Source organism: Muscardinus avellanarius, assembly GCF_963383645.1.
Source record: "Muscardinus avellanarius genome assembly, chromosome: 19".
Lineage (NCBI taxonomy): Eukaryota > Metazoa > Chordata > Mammalia > Rodentia > Gliridae > Muscardinus > Muscardinus avellanarius.
Window position 1 is genome coordinate 29,743,947 of NC_137805.1, and position 20,215 is coordinate 29,764,161.

Below are 20,215 nucleotides of genomic sequence, written 5' to 3' on the forward strand. Positions count from 1 at the left end.
GTGCCAAGCCCGAGCGGGGGCCTGCGCCGGGGCCGGGCGACCGGCTGCCGCGTCCTCGGGGGTCTGGCCGGTCCCCGGGCACCCCCTCCCCGGCCCTCTGCTTCCTGGATCTCTGGCCTCAGCACACGATGACTGAAGTCGCAGAGGCCGAGCGTTCTCCAGTGAGATGTTACGTTCACGATCCCTGTAGCTCCCTTGACTGTCCGTCTCACTCAGCCTGGCTGAGTTGAGTAGAATTCTTTACAAGTTCCTGCATGAAGTGGAAACATTTTTCCTCTTAACAGTTTTGACTCCTTTATTTTTATTTTTTGTGGTACTGGGGATGTTACCCAGGGGCCTTCTACCTCCGGGCTACACTCCCAGACCTCTTTTATATTTTATTTGGAAACAGGGTCTCGCTAAGTTGCTGAGAGCCGCACTCAGTAGCTGAGGCTGGCTTCGAACCTGTGCGATCCTCCTGTCTCAGCCTCCCAAGCGCCGGGATGACAAGCGTGCGCCACCACGCCCGGCTGGCTACACCTTTTTTTTTTTCCTTAAGAGTATAAGAGTAATTAGTACTCAGGACAAAAATTAAAATAATTTAAAAATAAAGTATTTTTTTTCCTCTAGCTGCAGCAAATGAGAAAAACAGGGCATTCTCATTTTTTTCTGTATGTATCCATTTGGTTATGGTATATATTTGTTATATATACTGTCTGCACACATACATATATTTGTTATATATATATGTGTATATATACTATATGCACATATTTTATACATGCATATGTTATTTTCATGTATAACTCTGTGTGTGTGTGTGTGTGTGTGTGTGTGTGTGTGTGTGTGTTACTAGAGATTGAACCCAGGGGCATTCTACCTCTGTGCTACACCCCCAGCCCTATTTGATTTTTTAAAAATTGGAAACAGGGTCTCACTAGGTTGCCCTGAATCTCACCATGTTGCTGCAGCTGTCCTCGAACCTGCGACACCCCTGTTTCAGCCTCCCAAGTCCTGAGATTACGTGTTTAATTTTAAATCAGAGCCACGCCGTGCGTTTTGCTCGGCGGCTCCCTTTGGGTCTGCTGCGCTGAAGATTTCCCGCATCGGCGCGTGTGCTGCTGTCGCTCTGACCCTCTTTCTATTTCAAAAAAAATGCCATCAATTCAGGAAACTTGAACTAGCACACGCGCCCGTGTCTCCTCCGCTCTGGTCTCCTCGTTCCCTCTCGCTGCGCTTTCTCTCTGCCCCTTGAATCCCTCGCAAGCCGGTCGCACGTGAGCGCGCGCTCCAGCAGGACCTGAAGGCCGGGGTCCCCGGCAGCGCAGCGGCGGCGCCGCCCCGGGCGCAGCGCGGACGCAAGTCGTGAGCCAGTGGAGTGCTCAGGGTCACGTTTCCCTAATTGTCTCCAAAAATGTCTTTGGAGCTTAAAGAAGAAACAAACCCCCCAAAAGCTCCAGGAACTAATCAGGGATCACAGATTCCATTTATTAGCCTGTTTTCGTGTCTCTTTAATCTTCTCTAATGGAAAACACTTTCCTCCGCCGTTTTCCTCCTTTTTTTTCCCCGGCAGGGGCTGTTCAGTTTTCGTGATGTTGATATTTTTGAAGCAGCTGGGACAGTTAGAGAACGCCGCGCAGCACCTGTTGGTCAGGGGACCTGGTGTAGACGGTCGTGAGTCAGGAAGGGAAATTTGTATTTTCCCTGGGTCACATCAAGAGGCCCTAGTGTCCCTCTGTCCATCACGTACCATGTGCGTGTGTGTGCGTGTGCGTGCGTTTGTGAGACTAGGGATTGAACCTATGGCTATTTTACTATCTTTGAGCTGTATCCCGAACCCTTAATTTTTGAAACAGGGTCTCACTAGGTTGCTGACAGTCTCACCAAGCTGCTGGGACTGGCCTCGAACCTTCGATCCTCCAGTCTCAACCTCCCAAGTACCAGGAATAAAGGCGCGTGCCACTGTGCCTGGCTTATCATGTACCTTTTAAAATAATGGAATCCCACTTATGGCACATAAGTTAAGCCACGTCTATGAATGTGGAGAGTTGTATGTTTAGGAACATGTCATCTGCTTCTGTCAGTAGTGCCAGCCCCCACCCCTAGTTACATTTAACTCTGAAGGGACCAGAAGGTTATAAAACACATATAATCCAATGATTTTTTTTCCCTTTGCCTCTAAAACACATTGTGGGGGGCCAGACTTGCGAGGCTTAAGACTAGAATCATTTGACCTCCAAATTATAACTATCCGTGATTTAGTATGTTTTTTATTTAAATAAATTCCTCGTTTAAAATCAAATTTAGCCTTGGACCACCAACCGTGCCTAGCTTGAAACCGAAGAACCTCTTTATTGAGTTTCTTCAAAGATCCCTTTTACCGCGTCTTCTTTTTCCAATTAAAAAAAGCTGTGTTTGCTCTGACCTTTTGTGCTCCTGACAGTACCCCGTTTTCGTTGCGTTTTAGGAGGGAAAGCAGGCGTCGCTGGCCGCGGACTTCTCCATCACTCAGTTTAAGCACCTGGGCCGGCTCCTCATGGTGCACGGCCGGAACAGCTACAAGCGATCGGCCGCCCTCAGCCAGTTCGTCATCCATAGGAGTCTCTGCATCAGCACCATGCAGGTGGGCGGCGCCTCCGCGAGGCGCACGAGGCGGACACGAGCGGGCGCCCCGGTACCCGTGCCGGCCTCGTCCCGGGAGGGCTTGGGAGTCGGGCTCTGCAGGAGCTGTTACCCCATCTTCCCCTTCAGATCCCCGCGAGGGAGCCCTCCGTCTCCTCTCTCTCGTGCCGAGGGCCCCTCTGATTGTGTGGTGCGGCCATGATGTCAGCAGGGCCCCGGGAGAGAGTCGTGGGAAATGGTGGGGTTACTGCCTTTGGGGTTTTTGTGCGCGGTGCTGGGGATCAAACCCAGCACTTTACCTCGGAGCCACACCCGCCGCGGTGGAGGCGGCCACGGGAGCTAGTCCACCTCGGCTGGCCGGAGAGATGGGCGCAGTTAAACGCCGAGGGGAGCTCCGGGGACTCTGCTGCGAGAGGCAGGCGTGGCAGAGACCGGCCCGGGAGCGAGCCTTCCCTGGGCGCTTCGCCGGCCCTGGGCGCTGGCCAGGGGCTCGCGGTGCCGTCCCTCCTCCAGTCCTCTCTGTGGCCCGAGCACATTTTATAGACGAGGCGGAGGCTGAGGAAGGGCAAGGAACTCACTGGCGTGGTATCCCGGGGGGGCTTAGCGTGCCCAGGTAGGGGACGGCCAACCCGCACCCTCCCCAAGCCCCCACCGAAGGACGGAAGTCCTGCAGCTGCCGGGGGCTGTGTCCGTGGAGCGCAGTCCAGGGTCGTCCCCTGAGCATCAGCATGGCGCTGCTGTCCTGCTTCGTCACGAGAAGACTCTGGAGCGTAGACACCCTCTGGCCAATCCTGTTATACCCGCCCTCCTCCCGGAGCAGCAGTGTGTAGTAGGAGGCGCCAGAGGGGAAGCACTTCGGGGCTAGAGAGCGGGTGGTCTGCGGGTCTACTCGGCCGGGCAGGTGACAGGGCCCAGCTCAGTGGTGAGACCCCGGCGGGGTCAGCCCCGGAGCCCACGTCTCCTCTGCGCGGGCCACCAGGTGCCAGCGGGCAGCACAGGCCACGGGACTGTCGCAGGGCGTAGTCATTCCACCCGAGGAGGGGCCCCGGGGTCCACCTCGCACCTGGCACGGCCACTTGGAATGGTTTCCCGTGGCCTCAGCGCCGGAGGTTCCTGGTCATTATTAAGAAAACCAACAGTGCTGGGTGCAGTGGCGCACACCCGTAATCCCAGGACTTAGGAGGCTGAGACAGGAGGATCGCAGCCTGGGGGGCCGGCCTCAGCAACTTGGTGAGGCCCTCAGTAACTTAGAGACCTTGTGCCCAAATAAAATAGAGCCAGGGGTGCAGCTCAGATGTAGAGTACCCTTGGGTTCAATTCCCAGTAGAAGGAAGGAAGGAAAGAAGGAAGGAAGGAAGGAAGGAAGGAAGGAAACTGTAATGTACAGACTCCAGCAAAGGCCTAGTCGTCTGTGAAAGGAGGTTTCCCTTGCAGACTGATCCGGGGTGCTGCGCTAGTGCGGCTCCCTCCAGGCCCGTTGAAGTGATTTCACATTTAAATATCTTCAGGGCCCATAGACTGATTCCATCAGTGATCTGAGGCTCAGCAGCTGGTGGGGTTCATCAGACCACATCTGTCTGTTAGTTTATGCTAATTCACCGGTTGAGCTGGGTAATGCTGTGGTTTCAATCACCGGGAGATGACTGAGCTCGTCTCTGGGCACAGACTCAAAAGCAGGCCTGGGGGAGCCGACTTCTGCAGTGCCCGGATATTAATGAGTGTCAGTCAGAAAGAATATTCCAGAATCGAGCATCGCTCCTGGCAGCACACGGGGCCTCTCACCCCATCTGCTGCGCAGAATGTCTCAGAATTGCACCTGGAGGCCAGCCTCCGATCCACACGGACACGGCATTTTATTTCTCTTTTTAAAGTATTCTTAGAGCCAGGCATGGCGGCGCACACTTGCAATCCCAGTACCTGGGAGGCTGAGACATGTTCGAGGCCAGCCTCAGCAAATAGCGAGGCTCTCATGAGCCTAGTGAGACCCTGTTTCAAAACACAAATAAAATTAGGCTAGGAATGTAGCTCAGAGGTAGAATGCCCCTGCTGGGTTCCATCCTCAGAATAAAAAAAAAAAGATTCTTGTTCAGACAAAAGTGTTATGGTCACCAAGGCCTATTATTTATTTATTTATTTATTTATTTATTTATTTATTTATTTATTTATTTTTGGTGGTACTGGGGTTCCTGCAAACCCTTCTACCTCCGGGCTACGCTCCCAGACCTCTTTTATATTTTTATTTGGAAACAGGGTCTCCTAAGCCAGCGCGGCTGGCTTCGAACCTGCGCGATCCTCCTGTCTCCGCCTCCCAGGCGCGGGGATTACAAGCGTGCGCCCCCACACTCGGCACCAAGGCCCTTTTAGAGGAAGGGACTCCTGATGTTACTTAAGAAATAAAGAACAAATTCTTGAATTATTTATTTATTTATTTTGTAGTTCAGTGCTCACAGGGGCTGCACATGGACGCTGGGGCCGATCGCCCCGCTCTGTGTCCGGGCCTGTCACTCCTGAGCCGGGGATGTCGGCCTCCGCTCCTCTCCCTCCTTTCCCTCTGTGGGTAACAGGGACCAGGGGACAGTCCTTACTTGGTGGCTTGTGTGCATCCGTGCGTGGCGGGCACTGGTGTCCTGTGTGGGCGCGGGGACGCCTGCCATGGCCCTTGGTGATGCCCTCCTCTCTCCTTGGCACAGGCCGTCTTTTCTTCCGTCTTCTACTTCGCCTCCGTTCCCCTCTACCAAGGATTCCTCATCATCGGGTAAGGAAGTCAGGCAGGGGTTTGATATCCATGTGAAACCTCCCTAAAACGCCACAGAGGGGGCGATGCAGTGCGGAGACGCTTCTGTCCCTGAGGCCCAGGACTCGCGGCCCAGGCGGGTGGGCGCCGCAGTGCGGTTTCCAGGTTCCATGAACGAATGCGCCCTCAGCCCACGGTTGGCGCCACTGGCTCCTGGTGGTGACGGATGCTCAACGGAGAGTCCCAGTGTCACTTTTTACCCACAAGAGCGAGACGGAAGGCCACAGACTCGTGTTCTGCGGGGTCTGAGGGAGAGGGGAGGTCTAGAGGGCGCCCTTCTGGTGCAGTAGGGCCCAGTAGTGCCTCGAGGCCAGAGCCGCACTCTCCCGGGGAGTGCGTGCGCAGAGCTCCCGGCTGCAGCCAGGCACAGACACGGCCAGTGAGTCCGCTGCCGTCAGCCCGCCTCCCTCCCTGGCCCAGAATGTCACCAGGTTCCTTTTGACCTTTTCAGAGAATGTGCCTGGTCTGTGAATTACCCGGGTAGGTGGAGCCTGGTTACCCAGCGCCCTAGATGCACAGGCCCGCTCCTGTCTGCGAGGACCCCCAGCGTGCGCAGGCAGGGCGGCCGGGCTCCGGCACACCCCTTTCCTCCTAACTGTGCCGGGCTGGTCACTTCAGTCTCAGAGTGCTCAATGGACTCTGCCCACTTCTAACTGCAGACTGAAAAAAAAATGCCAGCTGGGCGTGGGGGCGCATGCTTGTCATCCCAGCATTCTGGAGGCTGAGACTGGAGGATTGTGGTTCACAGCCAGCCTCAGCTACTTAGTGAGGCCCTCCACAACTTAGTGAGACCCTGTTTCAAAATAAAGAACACAAAATAGGGCAGGGGGTGTAGCTCAGAGGTAGAATGCCCCTGGGTTCCATCCCTAGACCCCCCCCCAAAAAAAAAAAACATGCCAGACAGTCGTCAGGGTCCCCGAGCTGTGCGCCGTGGGGTCTCCTGTGATGGAATCCATCTTCCCACTCTGGCTCCTCACTGGTCCTCGTGGGTGTTCACTCAAATATCCTTGTCCTAGGCCCACCCTCTCTGAGATTGTACCTCCAACCTGTGTGTACATGCACACACACACACACACACACACACACACACACACACACACTTCCTCTTCTTGACTTGGAGGCCGGCGAGCCAGCCGCTAGGCAAAAATGCCTGTGAGTCTCTGGAGCTGGAAGCCAGGCCCGGCAGTGGTCATCACTCAAGGAGCAGGTGTGGGGGAGTGGAGACGGCCCGGCTGCCCGCTCACCGTGCCGCCTTCCCTCCCAGCTACTCCACCATCTACACCATGTTCCCCGTGTTTTCTCTCGTCCTGGATAAAGACGTCAAGTCGGAGGTGGCCATGCTGTACCCCGAGCTCTACAAGGACCTCCTGAAGGTTTGACGGCCAGCCCTCCCGTCCCTGCGCTCCCTCCGCCTCCTTCCTTCCTCTCTGTCCATTTTCTTTCCTTCTTTTTTCTCTTTTATGTCTGCTGAGAACACACTTGCACCCCGGTGGCTGGCTTTCTTTTGGGGGGCATTTACGCTCTTTTCTTAAGGTGGTAATAAACACGTAAAGCCTCCAAAATGGCACGGTAATACGGAAATTGAAAATAACCGACGGCTTCTTAAAAGCCTGACGGTTCCCCCTTGCAGCGTGGCTCCTGTCTGCTCCTAGAGACGTCCCGGTGGGCTTTGAGATTGTACGCGTGTGCGAGCGAGTGTGTCTGCCTGTGTCTGACTCCCCGTGTCTGTCTTGAGGGGTGTTTACTAAGAGGCAGATGTGTGCCCACGTACCGACAGCGGTCTTTGAAGGAGACCCTGTCTCACGCGGTCAGATGTGTGTCGCACGCCGGGGCCCCTCGCCGCCCGCGGTGACCGGTCTCGCCTCTGTCTCCCTAGGGTCGGCCGCTGTCCTACAAGACGTTCTTGATATGGGTGTTAATTAGCATCTATCAAGGTAAGGGCGGGGAGCCGCCGCGGGCTTGCCTGGTGCTGGGGCGGTGATGTCAGGGCTCCCCTTTCTGCCCACGGAACATGGAGACTCTGGAGTGTGAGGGTCCACGCAGGCGTGGCGGCCAGAGGAGCCCAGCGTGAGCCCCAAGACAGAGGGAAGGAGCGCTGATGCAGGCCCGGCACCCCAACCCCAAGGCGCCCCCACACCCCATGCTTCCTGCGCCCCGACACGGTGCCCTAACCAGCAAATCCAACGCGCAGTCTCCCGGGACCGCGGCGCCGAGGACGCGCGTGCGCTCAAAGTAGATGAGTTCTGTGTTCAGGCTTCGGTCCCATCTCCGGGACACTGCATTATATGTATGCAGATATTTAAAAAATGGGAAAAAGTCCCAAATTCAAAAACCATTTCCGGTCCTGGGCATTTTGGATCAGTCACGCTCAGTCAGAGCTGGTCAACCTGCCGAGGTGCTGGGCTCTCTGGAAGGCGCGGCGCCAGCCCGGCTCATGGTACTCACTTATTTTGGCGGTGTTGGGCCCCGTATGCACTGGGCACAAGCTTCACCGAGCCACGCCCTCGGCCCCTCCGGCCTTTTAATTTTTTTTTTCTTTTTTTGAGGTATGAGGGATGGAACCCAGGGGCATTCTGCCTCGGAGCTACACCCCCGGCCCTGTTCTTTATTCTTTACTTTTGAAACAGGGTCTCACTGAGTTGCAAAGAGCCTCAGTAAGTAGCCGCGGCTGTCCTCAAACCACAATCCTCCGGTCTCCGCCTCCCAAGTGCTGGGATGACAAGCATGCGCCACCACCACACCTTGCTTATCATTTTAAATAATATATTTAAATTTTCATCTTGAGAACAAAATCATGCCATTTTCAAGAAGATGGAAAGATCTGGAGAACATTATGTCAAGTGAGACCAGCCAAGCACAGAAAGAGAAGGGGCACATGTGTCCCTAATATGCTAACTAGGGAGCACGGGATACCAGAGGGACTCTAGACAGTGGAGGGGAAGCCTCGGCAGAGCTAGAAGGGAAGGACGGAGGGGAAGAAGGCTGGGGTTGATCAGTGGAGGAGCTACGTCCGCATGTGTAAAGTGTGGTTATGGCACACTAGCGTGACTATAGCGCGGTTACCCTGGACGCGCGTTGTTGAGAGGGGGAGGGGAAGGGGGAGGGCACCGAGCACGGTCTAAATGTATACCATTTTCTATATGTTCCACATATAAATAAAATAAAATAAATTTCCATCTTGAGCCAGGCGTGGTGGCACATGCCTGTAATCCCAGTACTTTGGAGGATAAGACAGGAGGATCGTGGGTTCAAAGCCAGTCTCAGCAACTTAGCAAGAGCCTGGTTCAAAATAAAAAATAACAAGCTGAGCATAGTGGCGCACGCTTGTCATTCCAGCATTCGGGAGGCCGAGACAGGAGGATCCCAGGTCCGAGGCCAGCCTCACAACTTAGCGAGAACCTTGCCAATTAAGCGAGACCCTGTTTTCAAATAAAAAATAAATTCGGGCTGGGGTGTAGCTTGGATGCAGGACGTCCCTGGGCTCAGTCCCCAACTTCAAAGGACAAACGAACGAACCCCCAGAGGTGCCGGTGGGGACTGGGGGTGCGGCCCCGGCGGGAGCTGCAGGGCTCTCTCCGGCCTTCCAGGGAGTACCATCATGTACGGGGCGCTGCTGCTGTTCGAGTCGGAGTTCGTGCACATCGTGGCCATCTCCTTCACGTCCCTCATCCTCACGGAGCTGCTCATGGTGGCGCTCACCATCCAGACCTGGCACTGGCTCATGACGGTGGCCGAGCTGCTCAGCCTGGCCTGCTACGTCGCCTCCCTGGTCTTCCTGCACGAGTTCATCGGTGAGCCCCCGCGGCCCCCCCGCGGCCCCCCGCGGCCCCCCCTTGGCCCTCCCCCATGGCCCTCCCCCGCAGCGCCCCCCTGCAGCCCTCCCCCACAGCCCTCTCTCATGGCCCTCCCCCGCGGCCCTCCCCCTCGGGCCTCCCTCATGGCCCTCCCCCGCAGCGCCCCCCTGCAGCCCTCCCCCGCGGCCCTCCCTCATGGCCCTCCCCCACGGCCCTCCCCCACAGCGCCCCCCTGCAGCCCTCTCCCACAGCCCTCCCTCATGGCCCTCCCCTGCGGCCCTCCCCCTCGGGCCTCCCTCATGGCCCTCCCCCGCAGCGCCCCCCTGCAGCCCTCCCCCGCGGCCCTCCCTCATGGCCCTCCCCCACAGCGCCCCCCTGCAGCCCTCTCCCACAGCCCTCCTTCATGGCCCTCCCCCATGGCCCTCCCCCACAGCGCCCCCCTGCAGCCCTCTCCCACAGCCCTCCTTCATGGCCCTCCCCCACGGCCCTCCCCCACAGCGCCCCCCTGCAGCCCTCCCCCACGGCCCTCCCCCACGGCCCTCCCCCACAGCCCCCCCGTGGCCCTCCCCCGTGGCCCTCCCCCGCGGCCCGCGCTTTCCCATCGGTAGCTCCAATAGGAGACCGTGGGGACAAGCGGCGCTTGTGAATGAATTCAGGGTGTGAGTGTGCTTCCAGAGCGCGGGTTTTTATTTATTTCATTTCAGCACTAGGAATTGTGTCTAGGGCCTCCTGTATGCTAGGCACGTGGGCAAGGTGTGTTACCACAATAGAATGTGTGTTTTATTATTTATTTATTTTTGCAGTACTGGGGATGGAACCCAGGGGCGTTCTACCTCCGAGCTACACCCCCAGCTCTATGTTTATTCTTTCTCCTTTCTCTCTTTCTTTCTTTCTTTCTTTCTTTCTTTCTTTCTTTCTTTCTTTCTTTCGTTCTGTTGTTCTGGGGGTGGAACCCAGGGGTTTTTCTACCTCTGGGCTATACTCCCAGACCTAGTTTATACTTTATTTGGAAACAGGGTCTCGCCAAGTTGCTGAGAGCCTCACTTGCGGCCCAGCGGATCCTTGCCCTCGGCCCTCCTCAGCCACTTCATCCTCACCTAGCTCCTAAACAGACCCCGGGGGACTCTGTGATGAGCCCGACAGGCGCAGCTGTCACCGCAGTGCACACTGGGCCCTTGGGTAGATGCGCAGGGTTGCCCGCCCCGGGCCAGGAGGACGGGCAGCCAAGGTGGGAGGCGGCAGGGGCGGCCTCGCGGGCTTTGCCTGTGAGCTCAGCAGCTGCAGGTGGACCAGAGCAGGAGAGAGATGAACACGGTGTAACAAGAGGCCCCATGAGCTGGGCGTGGTGGTGCATGTTAGTAATCCCAGCATTTGGGAGACTGAGACAGGAGGATCACAGTTCATGGTCAGCCTCAGGTACTTAGTGAGGCCCTCTGCAACTCAGTGAGACCCTGTTTCAAAATAAAGAAAAAAAATATAAGAGGCTGGGGGGTGCAGCTCGGAGGTAGAATGCCCCTGGGTTCCATCCCCAGTACTACCAAAAACAAAAACAAAAACAAAAACAAAACAAAACCCAAAACAAAAACAAAACAAAACAAACCGCCGGGCGTGGTGGCGCACGCTTGTAATCCCTGCGCTTGGGAGGCAGAGACAGGAGGATCGCGCAGGTTCGAAGCCAGCCGCGTGCGCTGGCTTAGGAGGCCCTGTTTCCAAAATTTAAAAAAAAAAAATGTAAAAATAGGTCTGGGAGTGTAGCCCGGAGGTAGAAGGGCTTCCAGGAACCCCAGTACCACCAAAAAAAACCAAAACAAACCACCCGGGGATGTGCAGACGGCGGGTGCAGGCGGTCCCAGGGCAGGGGCGGGGCGTCCACGCAGTGGTGAGGCCCAGCGCTCCGTCTCCCCTGCCCTGGCTGTAGGGGGCGCCCCTGGGCTTTTGCCTTCCGTGCCGGTCTGACACTTGCTTTAGGCCTTGCCAGATCGCTCGGCCAGCAGCCCAAGCTCCTGCAGGGCCACCAGGCCCATGCTGCGCTGGGCCCGCCATCTGCCCAGCCGGGCTCCGGGTCTAGTTTCTAGCTCAGCTTCGTAAATGTCTAACACGGGCACAAGGACCCGGCAGCTTGTCTGTCGGAATTGTGAACTTGGCTTCCTCAGCTCGGGCGCAGAGCTCCAACACTTGCAGCGCAGAGGATTCCTGGCAAGGCCAGCGAGAGGGGCAGGTGGCCCTCTATTTTTGCTTTTTATTAGATGCAGTTAAATTAATTTCTGTGTGTGTGTGTGTGGTACTGGGGATTGAATCCAGGAGCATTCTACCTCCAAGCTACACCCCCAGCCCTATATTTTTTATTCTTTATTTGGAAACAGGGTCTCACTAAGTTGCAGAGGGCCTCGCTAAATAGCTGAGGCTGGCCACAAACCTGCCATCCTCCTATCTCAGCCTCCCAAGCGCGGGGATTACAAGCGTGCGCCACCATGCCCGGCTTCTGCCTGTTGTTTAGACGGAACGCCATCCGGATGAGATTTTGGCGATTGTCAGGTGGGAGAGCTCAGCTGCTGGCTGCGTGTCACTGGCCGCCTCTGTGTCCCTGCGGGCAGGCCGGCTCCCTCTGGGACTTCTCAGGGTCAGGACCCCAAGGGAGGCCCGTGGGGCCGGGGGCTTCTCTGCTGCAGCCACTCGGCAGGGCTTGTCAGCGGGGGAGTGCGGGCCCCCAGGAGGCAGAGCCTGGTCTTTGCTGGGGTGTGAGCGCCCCTCAGCCTCTTCACATTACCGCGCAGACAGCGTTACGAGGAGATTCACAGTAGACTTGCAACGTAAGGATTTCTTGGCGGTGCTCGGCGTGGAGGCGCGCACCTGGACTCCCAGTGCTCAGGAGGCTGAGACAGGAGGATCGCAGGTTTGAGGAGAGTTCCAGCAATATGGCAAGCCTCTCAGCGACGGAGCAAAACCCTGTTCCAAAATCATATAAAATAAAATAGGGCTGGGGAGGTAGCTCGGAGGAAGAATGCCCCCGGGTTCCACCCCCGGTCCATAAAATAGTTGTCGGCGGTGTATCGGGAGGGAAATGTCTAAAGCGGCACTTGAGGGGGAACAGTAAGAAGGCCGAGGCACTTCTTCCTCACCTCGAAGCATCTTTTTTTTTTTTTTTTTTCCGGGTCTGAGGATGGAACCCAGGGGCATTCGAACACTGAAAAACACCCCCTGCCCTGTTTTTTATGCTTTAATTTGAGACAGGGTCTCACTGAGTTGCGGAGGGCCTCCCTGATTAGCTGAGGCTGTCGGCGAACCGCGATCCTCCTGTCTCAGGCTTCCGGATGCTGGGACTGCGAGCATGCGCCACCGCGCCCGGCTTCGAAGCATCTCCGGGCGCATATCAGCTTCGCTCTTTGCGAAGCCTTCTTTAAGGGTGACAGCATCACTCCCGTGAAGTCTGAGAAGCCCCACGCCCGCCCGAGGCTTTCAGAACAGGGTTTGTGTGCACCTGCTGTGTGCTCGAGGGCTTGGGCCTGCAGGGGCACTGAGCTGTGGCCCCTGGCCTCGGGAAGTGCCGTCACCCGAGCTGGCTGCATGGGACGTGGGCCGGCCGCGGGGCTGGGTGTAGGGCACTCGAGTGTCTGTTCACGTCGTGGGTCTTGAGCCCAACCCAGCACTCAGTAGGTGCCTAATCAGTGCCGGCTGCGTTCCGTGTCCCGTGCTCAGCAGACAGAAAAGGGTTTACTTAATCTGCTGTGTTGAAACCCCAAGCTGACTCCTCCCTCAAGAAAACCTGGGTCTCCTGGGTGTAGCATGCAGCAGAGGTCAGAGAGCCGGGCAGGCCTGGCTGGGACACGGGGGTCCTGCGCTGCTGGAGGCCCATCTCGGGGCTTTCTTTGATTGACATTAAGACAGAGGGAAATGTCGGCCAGGGAGCGGAACCACGCGTACGACTGTCTCTTACCGCCCGCCAGTGGCTGGATTCAGAAACTCCCGACTGTCAGATTCCAAATCAAAAACACCTGTTAAGGACGTTTCCCCGTGGCTTTCTTTTCCTAGTTGAAAATGGCATCTCACTGCACACCAGAAAGCTGGGGGAGCCGGGTGGGGGAGAGCCAGCGATCGGAGCCAGCGGGCCGCGCGCGCTGCCAGCCCCGGGCGTCCCCGTGCGAGGGCGGCGGGGACGGGAGCCAGTGCCGGGGCCGCCTTCTCTTTGATAATGGGCACGGCTGTTCCTGGAACACTCCCGCCTCTCACTGCCGTCTTCCGCTTCCTTGCAGATGTGTACTTCATCACCACCCTGTCGTTTGTCTGGAAAGTGTCCGTCATCACGCTGGTCAGCTGTCTCCCCCTCTACGTCCTCAAGTACCTGCGGAGACGGTTCTCTCCCCCCAGCTACTCGAAGCTCACGTCGTAGGCTGCGAGCTACGTCTCCGGGCTCTCCTGGCGGACAGAGTGCAATTCTGTATTAACCTCCGGGGCCGTGGTGGCCGACATGTGCAGACCGGGCGTGGGAAGGCTCGGCCCCCAGTGGAGTCCTGGTACTGAAGGCGCAGGAGACAGGGTCCCGAGGGCCCCGGCGTGCCCAGGGAACCCGGGGATCCCGTGCAAGGAAATGTGACCCCCGAGCCAGCAGTGGCTCTGCGCAGAGGTGTCTGTAGGTCACTGTGCAGGCTTCCTCATGACTTGAATTTTATTGTCCCGTGATAAAAGTTTCTGTCTAGTTGAAGGTTGTAGAAGCCTTTTTTTTTCTCTCTTAATGGTCCGATCACGCGCGCACTCTTTAAGCCTTTCTTGCTCTTAAAAAAGTGGTTTCAAAAAAAATCCAAAGCTCTCGGCGTGGGTTTGTGAGGATAAGACTGAGGTTTGGTAAAAGTTGTGCAAGCAATAATTCTATTCACACGTGCTAACTATACCCTCTCTTAAGGCAGCCCCCCATCTTAAGACACGTCGTTAAGTCTTGCAAAGTAACTGAGAGGAGAGGGGGAGAGGGCTCCTCAGTCCAGCGTGTCCCCCAGATCCAGCTCGACGGCCCCGAGCCCTGCAGGACGGTTCCGGCGGCCCGAGCCTGCTTCACGGGGAGCCGGGGGCTACTGCAAAGCCGGTGGGTCTGCGCGAGCCCACTGATGTTTGCAACAGGATTGTTTTAGCAGGAAGCGGGCCGCTGAACGGCCCCCACGTGTGCACAGTGTGATAATACACTCAGCTAATTCTTTAGACAGGGCACCGCGCTGACTCAGATTCTCCGAGGCCGGGGCGGAGAGGTCAGGGCGCTGGGTCCCGCGCTCACGGCAGCGCATTTCCCCTCCAGAAGAAGCGTCCAGGACAAAGGCAGCTGTGGCATCTTGCCATGGTCAAAGCCAGGAGCCCCGTGGGAGGGGCCCGGGCGTCGCTCGGGGATCTGGAATCTATTCCTCTGACTGCAATTTCAAGGGGAACTTGCTGAAAGACAGCCGGTGGTAAAGATTTCTCCCCAAGCAGGACGGACCGCACGCACGCGTTTCTTATAAAGCGGTGGTCGCTGCTCTCTCAGAGGGAGAGGGCGGCGTACAGGCGTTGGACACGGCAGGGCAGGCAGGCCTTCTTGGGTTTCAAGTCACTCTTGCAAAAGCAACACGTCCGTGAGTGCCAAGAGGGTTACACCGGATCTTCTAGAGCTGCACAGATGCCGCCGTGGCTTTGCACAAGTCAGTTTTGTACAAATACACTCTCTTCAGACCTTCACGGTGATAGCGTTTGTGTGTCTTTTGGGGGTGGATATCACAGCTCGGTGGCTCACGCCCGCTGTGCAGTAGAGAAACCTGCTCCGGGAGCCTGCGGGACAGGAGCACCAGACAGCCCTGAGCTTGGACTTGGAGTTTGTGTTTCTCTTTTAAAACTTTCTAGAAGCTGGGCGTGACGGTGCACGCTTGTAATCCCAGTATGTGAGAGGCTGAGGCAGAAGCATCGCGGTTCATAGCTATTACTCAGTGAGGCCCTTTGCAACTCAGGGAGACCCTGTTTCAAAATAAAGAATAAAAAATAGGGCCGGGAAGCCGGGTGTGGTGGCGCACGCTTGTAACCCCAGCATTTGGGAGGCTGAGACAGGAGAATCGCGGTTCACGGCAACCCTCAGCTACTACTTAGTGAGGCCCCTTGCAACTCAATCCTTTGAAACCCTGTTTCAAAATAAAGAATAAAAAATAGAGTTGGGGGTGTAGCTCGGAGGTAGAATGCCCCTGGGTTCCATCCCCAGTACTGCAAAAAAAAAAAAAAAAAAAAAATCTAGAATAACAGTAAGTTGCAGATGCTGATAAATTGGCTACCATTTTCATTTCGTTTTTAGATTCTGTAGTTCCGCAGAATTTCCCCCTCCCACTGGGGCCATTTCTGCCGGAGGGAGAAGGTCCTCAGTGAAGATGGACTACAATTGCACGATGTTTGTTCAGGACAAGATCTTTGCCCAGAAGTTTCAGAAAGGTCAAGCAAAGCAAGTCCAATCTGTTCACGGTGTTTGTTTGTTTGTTTGTTTACGTGTTTCCAGAGCGGAGGAGGAGCACGTTTGACGTAGCATCTTCAAGCCTCTAATTTTTCTCAGCCTACAAAACTAGGGATCTTAACAGAATTCCATGCTGAGCTCACAAACCCAGCCTGGTCCTTATTCACAGAGACAGGCGATGGCCCCGCGGTGGTCGCATGGAATCCCCTTAGGGAATTGTAAATGCTCCCGCTGGACAGAGTTTAAAAAAACTGGTCCCTGGCCTTTTCCATAATTCCCAAATTCCATGGAGTCGGTATTCAAGGTCCCACTGATGCCCGGGAAGGGGGTGGGAGAAACCTCCGAGGGCACAGGGGCCAGGCTGGACCCGGAGGGGCCTGTCGGGGGGTCTCCCGGGGGTCTCACTGTTTGTCTCCTCTGCCTCACTTTGGGGACGGGGTGGAGTGACCGAGGGCGAGAAGGACCGGAACCCATTTGGCACCGCCTCACAGGCCAGCAGCCCGCCGGGCCTCTCTCCGGGGGCACCAGCACATCTCTGGGGCACTTCCCTGGGGTCAGCTGAATGGTGGGGCGAGGAAAAGAAACAGATAGCAAGGAATCTGAGCTGTGTTTTTTTGTTTTGGTTTGGTTTTTTGGTACTGGGGATTGAACCAAGAGGCCTTCTCGAGCTACACCCCCAGCCTGCTTTTATTTCACATTTGGAAACAGGCCCTCACTGGGTCGCTGGGGCCCCCCAAAGTTGCCAGGGCTGGCTTTGAACCTGCGATCCTCCCGTCTCGGCCTCCCAGGTACTGGGATTACAAGCGTGCACCGCCACGCCCGGCTGGACCCGAGCTGTTCTGCAAGGCCCTCTCCCGGGTCTGTAAACCCGGCGCACACGGCCTCCACCGACGTTTCTCTGGGTTCTTCTGTCTGGAAGGAACTTCCAAACAGCACCATCAGCACCCTTGCCCGGGACTCCGTGGGACCGACTCCCCGCAGCCCGGTTGATTTGAGGTCCGAGAGCCTTGGGGTAGCATCACCTCCGTGTGACCAGTTTTCCGTAAAGTAGAAATCACGGCTCCTCCCCGCCTTTGGACAGCACCATCAATTTCTGTCCAAGTGCGAGCCGCTGTCATGTTATTGTTGCTGATGGTCGCAGGGTGGTCTGTTTGGGTTTTCTTTCTTTCCTTTTTCTCCTCGCTCTCTCTGACCGGATGAACCTCTGTACCCAGCAGTTTTGATCCCCGTGGCGACGGCGTGTGTGCACGTAACGCGTGTTACTACGCAATCAGGCAAGACGGGGGCGCTTGCCCAGCTGCTTGGACATCCCAGAGAACACCTGCACGTGGCGGCGGGCACCTGGAGCCGGGGTGCCAGGAGCTGCGCCTGTCCCCTTCTTGGCCTTGTTATATCCAGTCACAGCTGAGCTCCCGTTCAGTGAGACCCTTTTTGTAGCACTGATCTTTTCTTGTGTGTGGAATGGGGGACTGAACTCAGGGGCATTCTACCTCTGAGCTACACCCCCAGCTCCATTTTATTATTTATTTATTTATTTATTTATTTATTAGTATTTTTTTTGGGTGGTACTAGGGGTGGAACCCAGAGGCTTTCTACCTCTGGGCTATACTCCCAGACCTTTTTTTATATTTTATTTGGAAACAGGGTCTCACTAAGTTGCTGAGAGCCTCACTAAGTAGCTGAGGCTGGCTTCAAACCAGCGCGATCCTCCTGTCTCCGCCTCCCAAGCGCGGGGATTACAAGCGTGCGCCGCCACGCCTGGCTTATTTTTTATTTAGAAACAGGGTCTCACTAAGTTGCAGGGGCTTGTTAGAAACCTGCGATCCTCCTGTCTCAGCCTCCCAAGTCCTGGGATCACAGGTGTGCAACACCACACCCCAAATTGCCAAAGGGTTGTACACGCCGCCCCGCTCTTTTGGAAGCAAACACCCCTTGGTCTTCTGTAACTCTGCGTGTTGGAAACGTGTGTATGGGTCTCTGATGTCGCTGTTTAATTTTTTTTTGGAAGATATGGTTTTCGTTACATCAAAATGCCATCCCTCCTCTCTCTGTTCTCAGTTTAAAACACACAAGCACAGCCGGGCGCGGTGGGCGCGCTTGTCATCCGCGCACTTGGGAGGCGGAGGCGGGAGGATCGCGCAGGTTCGAAGCCAGCCGCACGCGCTGGCTCGAGAGACCCTGTTTCCAAATAAAAATATAAAATAGGTCTGGGAGTGTAGCCCGGAGGTAGAAGGGCTTCCAGGAACCCCAGTGCCACCAAAAATTAAAAAAATACACAAGGAGCTTTGTAAATAGAACACATTTGATTTCTCTCTTCCTTTAACATACAGCTTCTCACTTTATGTACTTGAAATATTTCCAGTGATTATGTCCACTTCTTGGGGATGGGAGGGGGACACAAGGATGATACTTTGAAACAGAACCCAGCACTCACCGAGTGAACCCGGAGCATCTTTTCCACAGCTCCACGGCGGCTATGAACATCAGTGAATATTCTGTTGCTGGGGCGAGGCGGGGGTGGTGTTTGTGACCGGGCTCTTCACGGTGGATGAGCCGCACGCTGGCCCAGGGGCTCCCAGATCGCTGGCCGCTGCTCTCTCCTGCACGGCCCCTCGTTGAGCGAGCGCCAGGACAGTGCTTTTTGATTCGCGGGGACTGCTCGCCGCAGTGTCCTTGCCTTAGCAGGAACGTCCAGATGATTCAAATTCCTGATCCTGTGACGTGCTGAGTCTCCCGCCGTCACGTTCATCCTCTGACAGCGCGGCCCCTCGCTCCGGCCCCATGAAGCCCACGTCCTTTCCGCCCTTGGGGCTCTCTTTAATTTAGATGAAATTGTGAATTCTGCTGATGGATCAAGGACTATTTATTTATTTATTTTTGGATCTGGGGATGGAACCCAGGGGCATTCTACCTCCAAGCTACACCCCCAACCCTATTTTTTTAAATTCTTTATTTTGAAACCGGGTCTCAATGAGTTGCAGAGGGCCTCACTAAGTAGCTGAGGCTGTCCGCGAACCGCGATCCTCCGGTCTCAGCCTCCCGAATGCTGGGATTACAAGCGTGCGCCACCACGCCCGGCTCGGATCGAGGGCTTTTTATAACGTTCTTATCATGTGTTTTTCTCACGGTACAGAAAATGTCAATAACTTCCCCCCGGCTCCCAGTGAAAAAGATTACTTCGATTTCAGCAAAAGAAAAAGCCCAATTCGATGCAGGTGATATTTTGTATTCTTGCCCACTTTCAGACGTGTCAAAAACTTAAAACGGTGATTGATATAAATGGAAAGCGGGTGGAAAACATAGGACTCACATCGCATTTTACACGCACAGTGCCTGGCGGCTGAAAGACTTAGTGCTTTTTCAAATCAAGAGATGGAAGGTTCAGGAATGCAGTCAGGTCTTCGGGCTGCCCTGTGGGGCGCACGAAACATTACGTTCTATGAACTGCAATGGCCACGTCAGCCAGGGCCGATTCTGTCCTGGGGGGACGTCGGGCAGTATCCAGAGACATTTCCGATGGTTACGGCTGGGGCTGCGGGTGACGACAGCCCACAGCAACTAGTGGGCTGAGGTTGGGGGGTGCTGCTGGACACCCCACCCTGGATGGACTGCCCCCGCGTTGGGGACGAACCAACCCTCGGCAGCATAGAGGCCGAGGGCCCCCGCTAGCGGGCTCTCCGTCTTCCTTTGAAGGGGCCCGTGGTGGACATTTATTGGCTCCTGGCGCAAGTGTACAATTAGCACAACTGTCTCCTCTCTGTGGCTCCCCCCGGAAAGCGCCATCCTCAGCTTATCGACTAGAAAGGGACATCCTCACCCGACGGTGGCCACCCAGGGCGCAAGCGGGGCCCGCAGTACTTTTCCAGACACGTGCCCTATCAAGGCGGTCTAGGCCGAAATCCCACTCGTGGGTGGGCAGGCGCGCGCGTCCCGGCCACCAGGGGGCACCCGAGGCTCGAGAGAGCGTGGGTCCCTCGGCAGCCCGGCCATGCCCAGCCCTGGGTTTTCAGAACCAACTTTTATGGCTTCAGAATTTTTTTCATGGCCAGCGGCTTGGTTAAAAACAGACATTTCTTTTCATGTTGTTGACCAGAATATTTTGCTGAACTTACTTAACAAAAATTAAAAAGGACTCTTGCAGGGCGGAGGGAAAGAGGGAATGAATATTTACGCGATGGTCAATATTTGCATTTTTGAATAACTGGCAGCAGGGAAGCCTTTGCCCGGCTCCCCGTTCAGGCTAATAAGGTTTAGAGACGCGATGTTCCAATACCCTGAGTCCTTCAGCTGTTTTTGTTATGAAACTTCGCAGGGCGACATGGAACCCTGCGCTATTCGTGAGGAGGTCCTATAGATGATGGATCGGCTTACCTCAAAATAGAACTGTAGCCGTTCCAGACTTTCCAGAAGTCGGAATACAGTAACAGAATTCATTCAGGACTTGCTAATTTCCGACTTTAAATGTGTTACATAACCGAGCGGGGTCGTCTTCGCGCCTCTCAAAACTACCCACGAAGTGCCGGTGATATCTATCATTAAGAGCCAGAAATAGCTCTGCCCAACTCTGGGAAAAAGAGG

General features: G+C 55.7%; 1 protein-coding gene across 1 annotated transcript in view; it reads left to right on the forward strand.

Moving 5' to 3' along the window:
- ATP9A (ATPase phospholipid transporting 9A (putative)) overlaps nucleotides 1-13,576 on the forward strand; it is a gene marked incomplete at both ends in the record, with an annotated part of 110,876 nt that extends 97,300 nt beyond the window's left edge. The window contains 6 exons of the mRNA XM_080716671.1: nucleotides 2,447-2,602; nucleotides 5,292-5,356; nucleotides 6,660-6,768; nucleotides 7,272-7,329; nucleotides 8,983-9,186; nucleotides 13,440-13,576. Of these exons, the coding sequence (XP_080572797.1) occupies nucleotides 2,447-2,602; nucleotides 5,292-5,356; nucleotides 6,660-6,768; nucleotides 7,272-7,329; nucleotides 8,983-9,186; nucleotides 13,440-13,576 (729 nt within the window). The remainder of the gene's footprint in view (nucleotides 1-2,446; nucleotides 2,603-5,291; nucleotides 5,357-6,659; nucleotides 6,769-7,271; nucleotides 7,330-8,982; nucleotides 9,187-13,439) is intronic.
- Nucleotides 13,577-20,215: the final 6,639 nt, after the last annotated feature.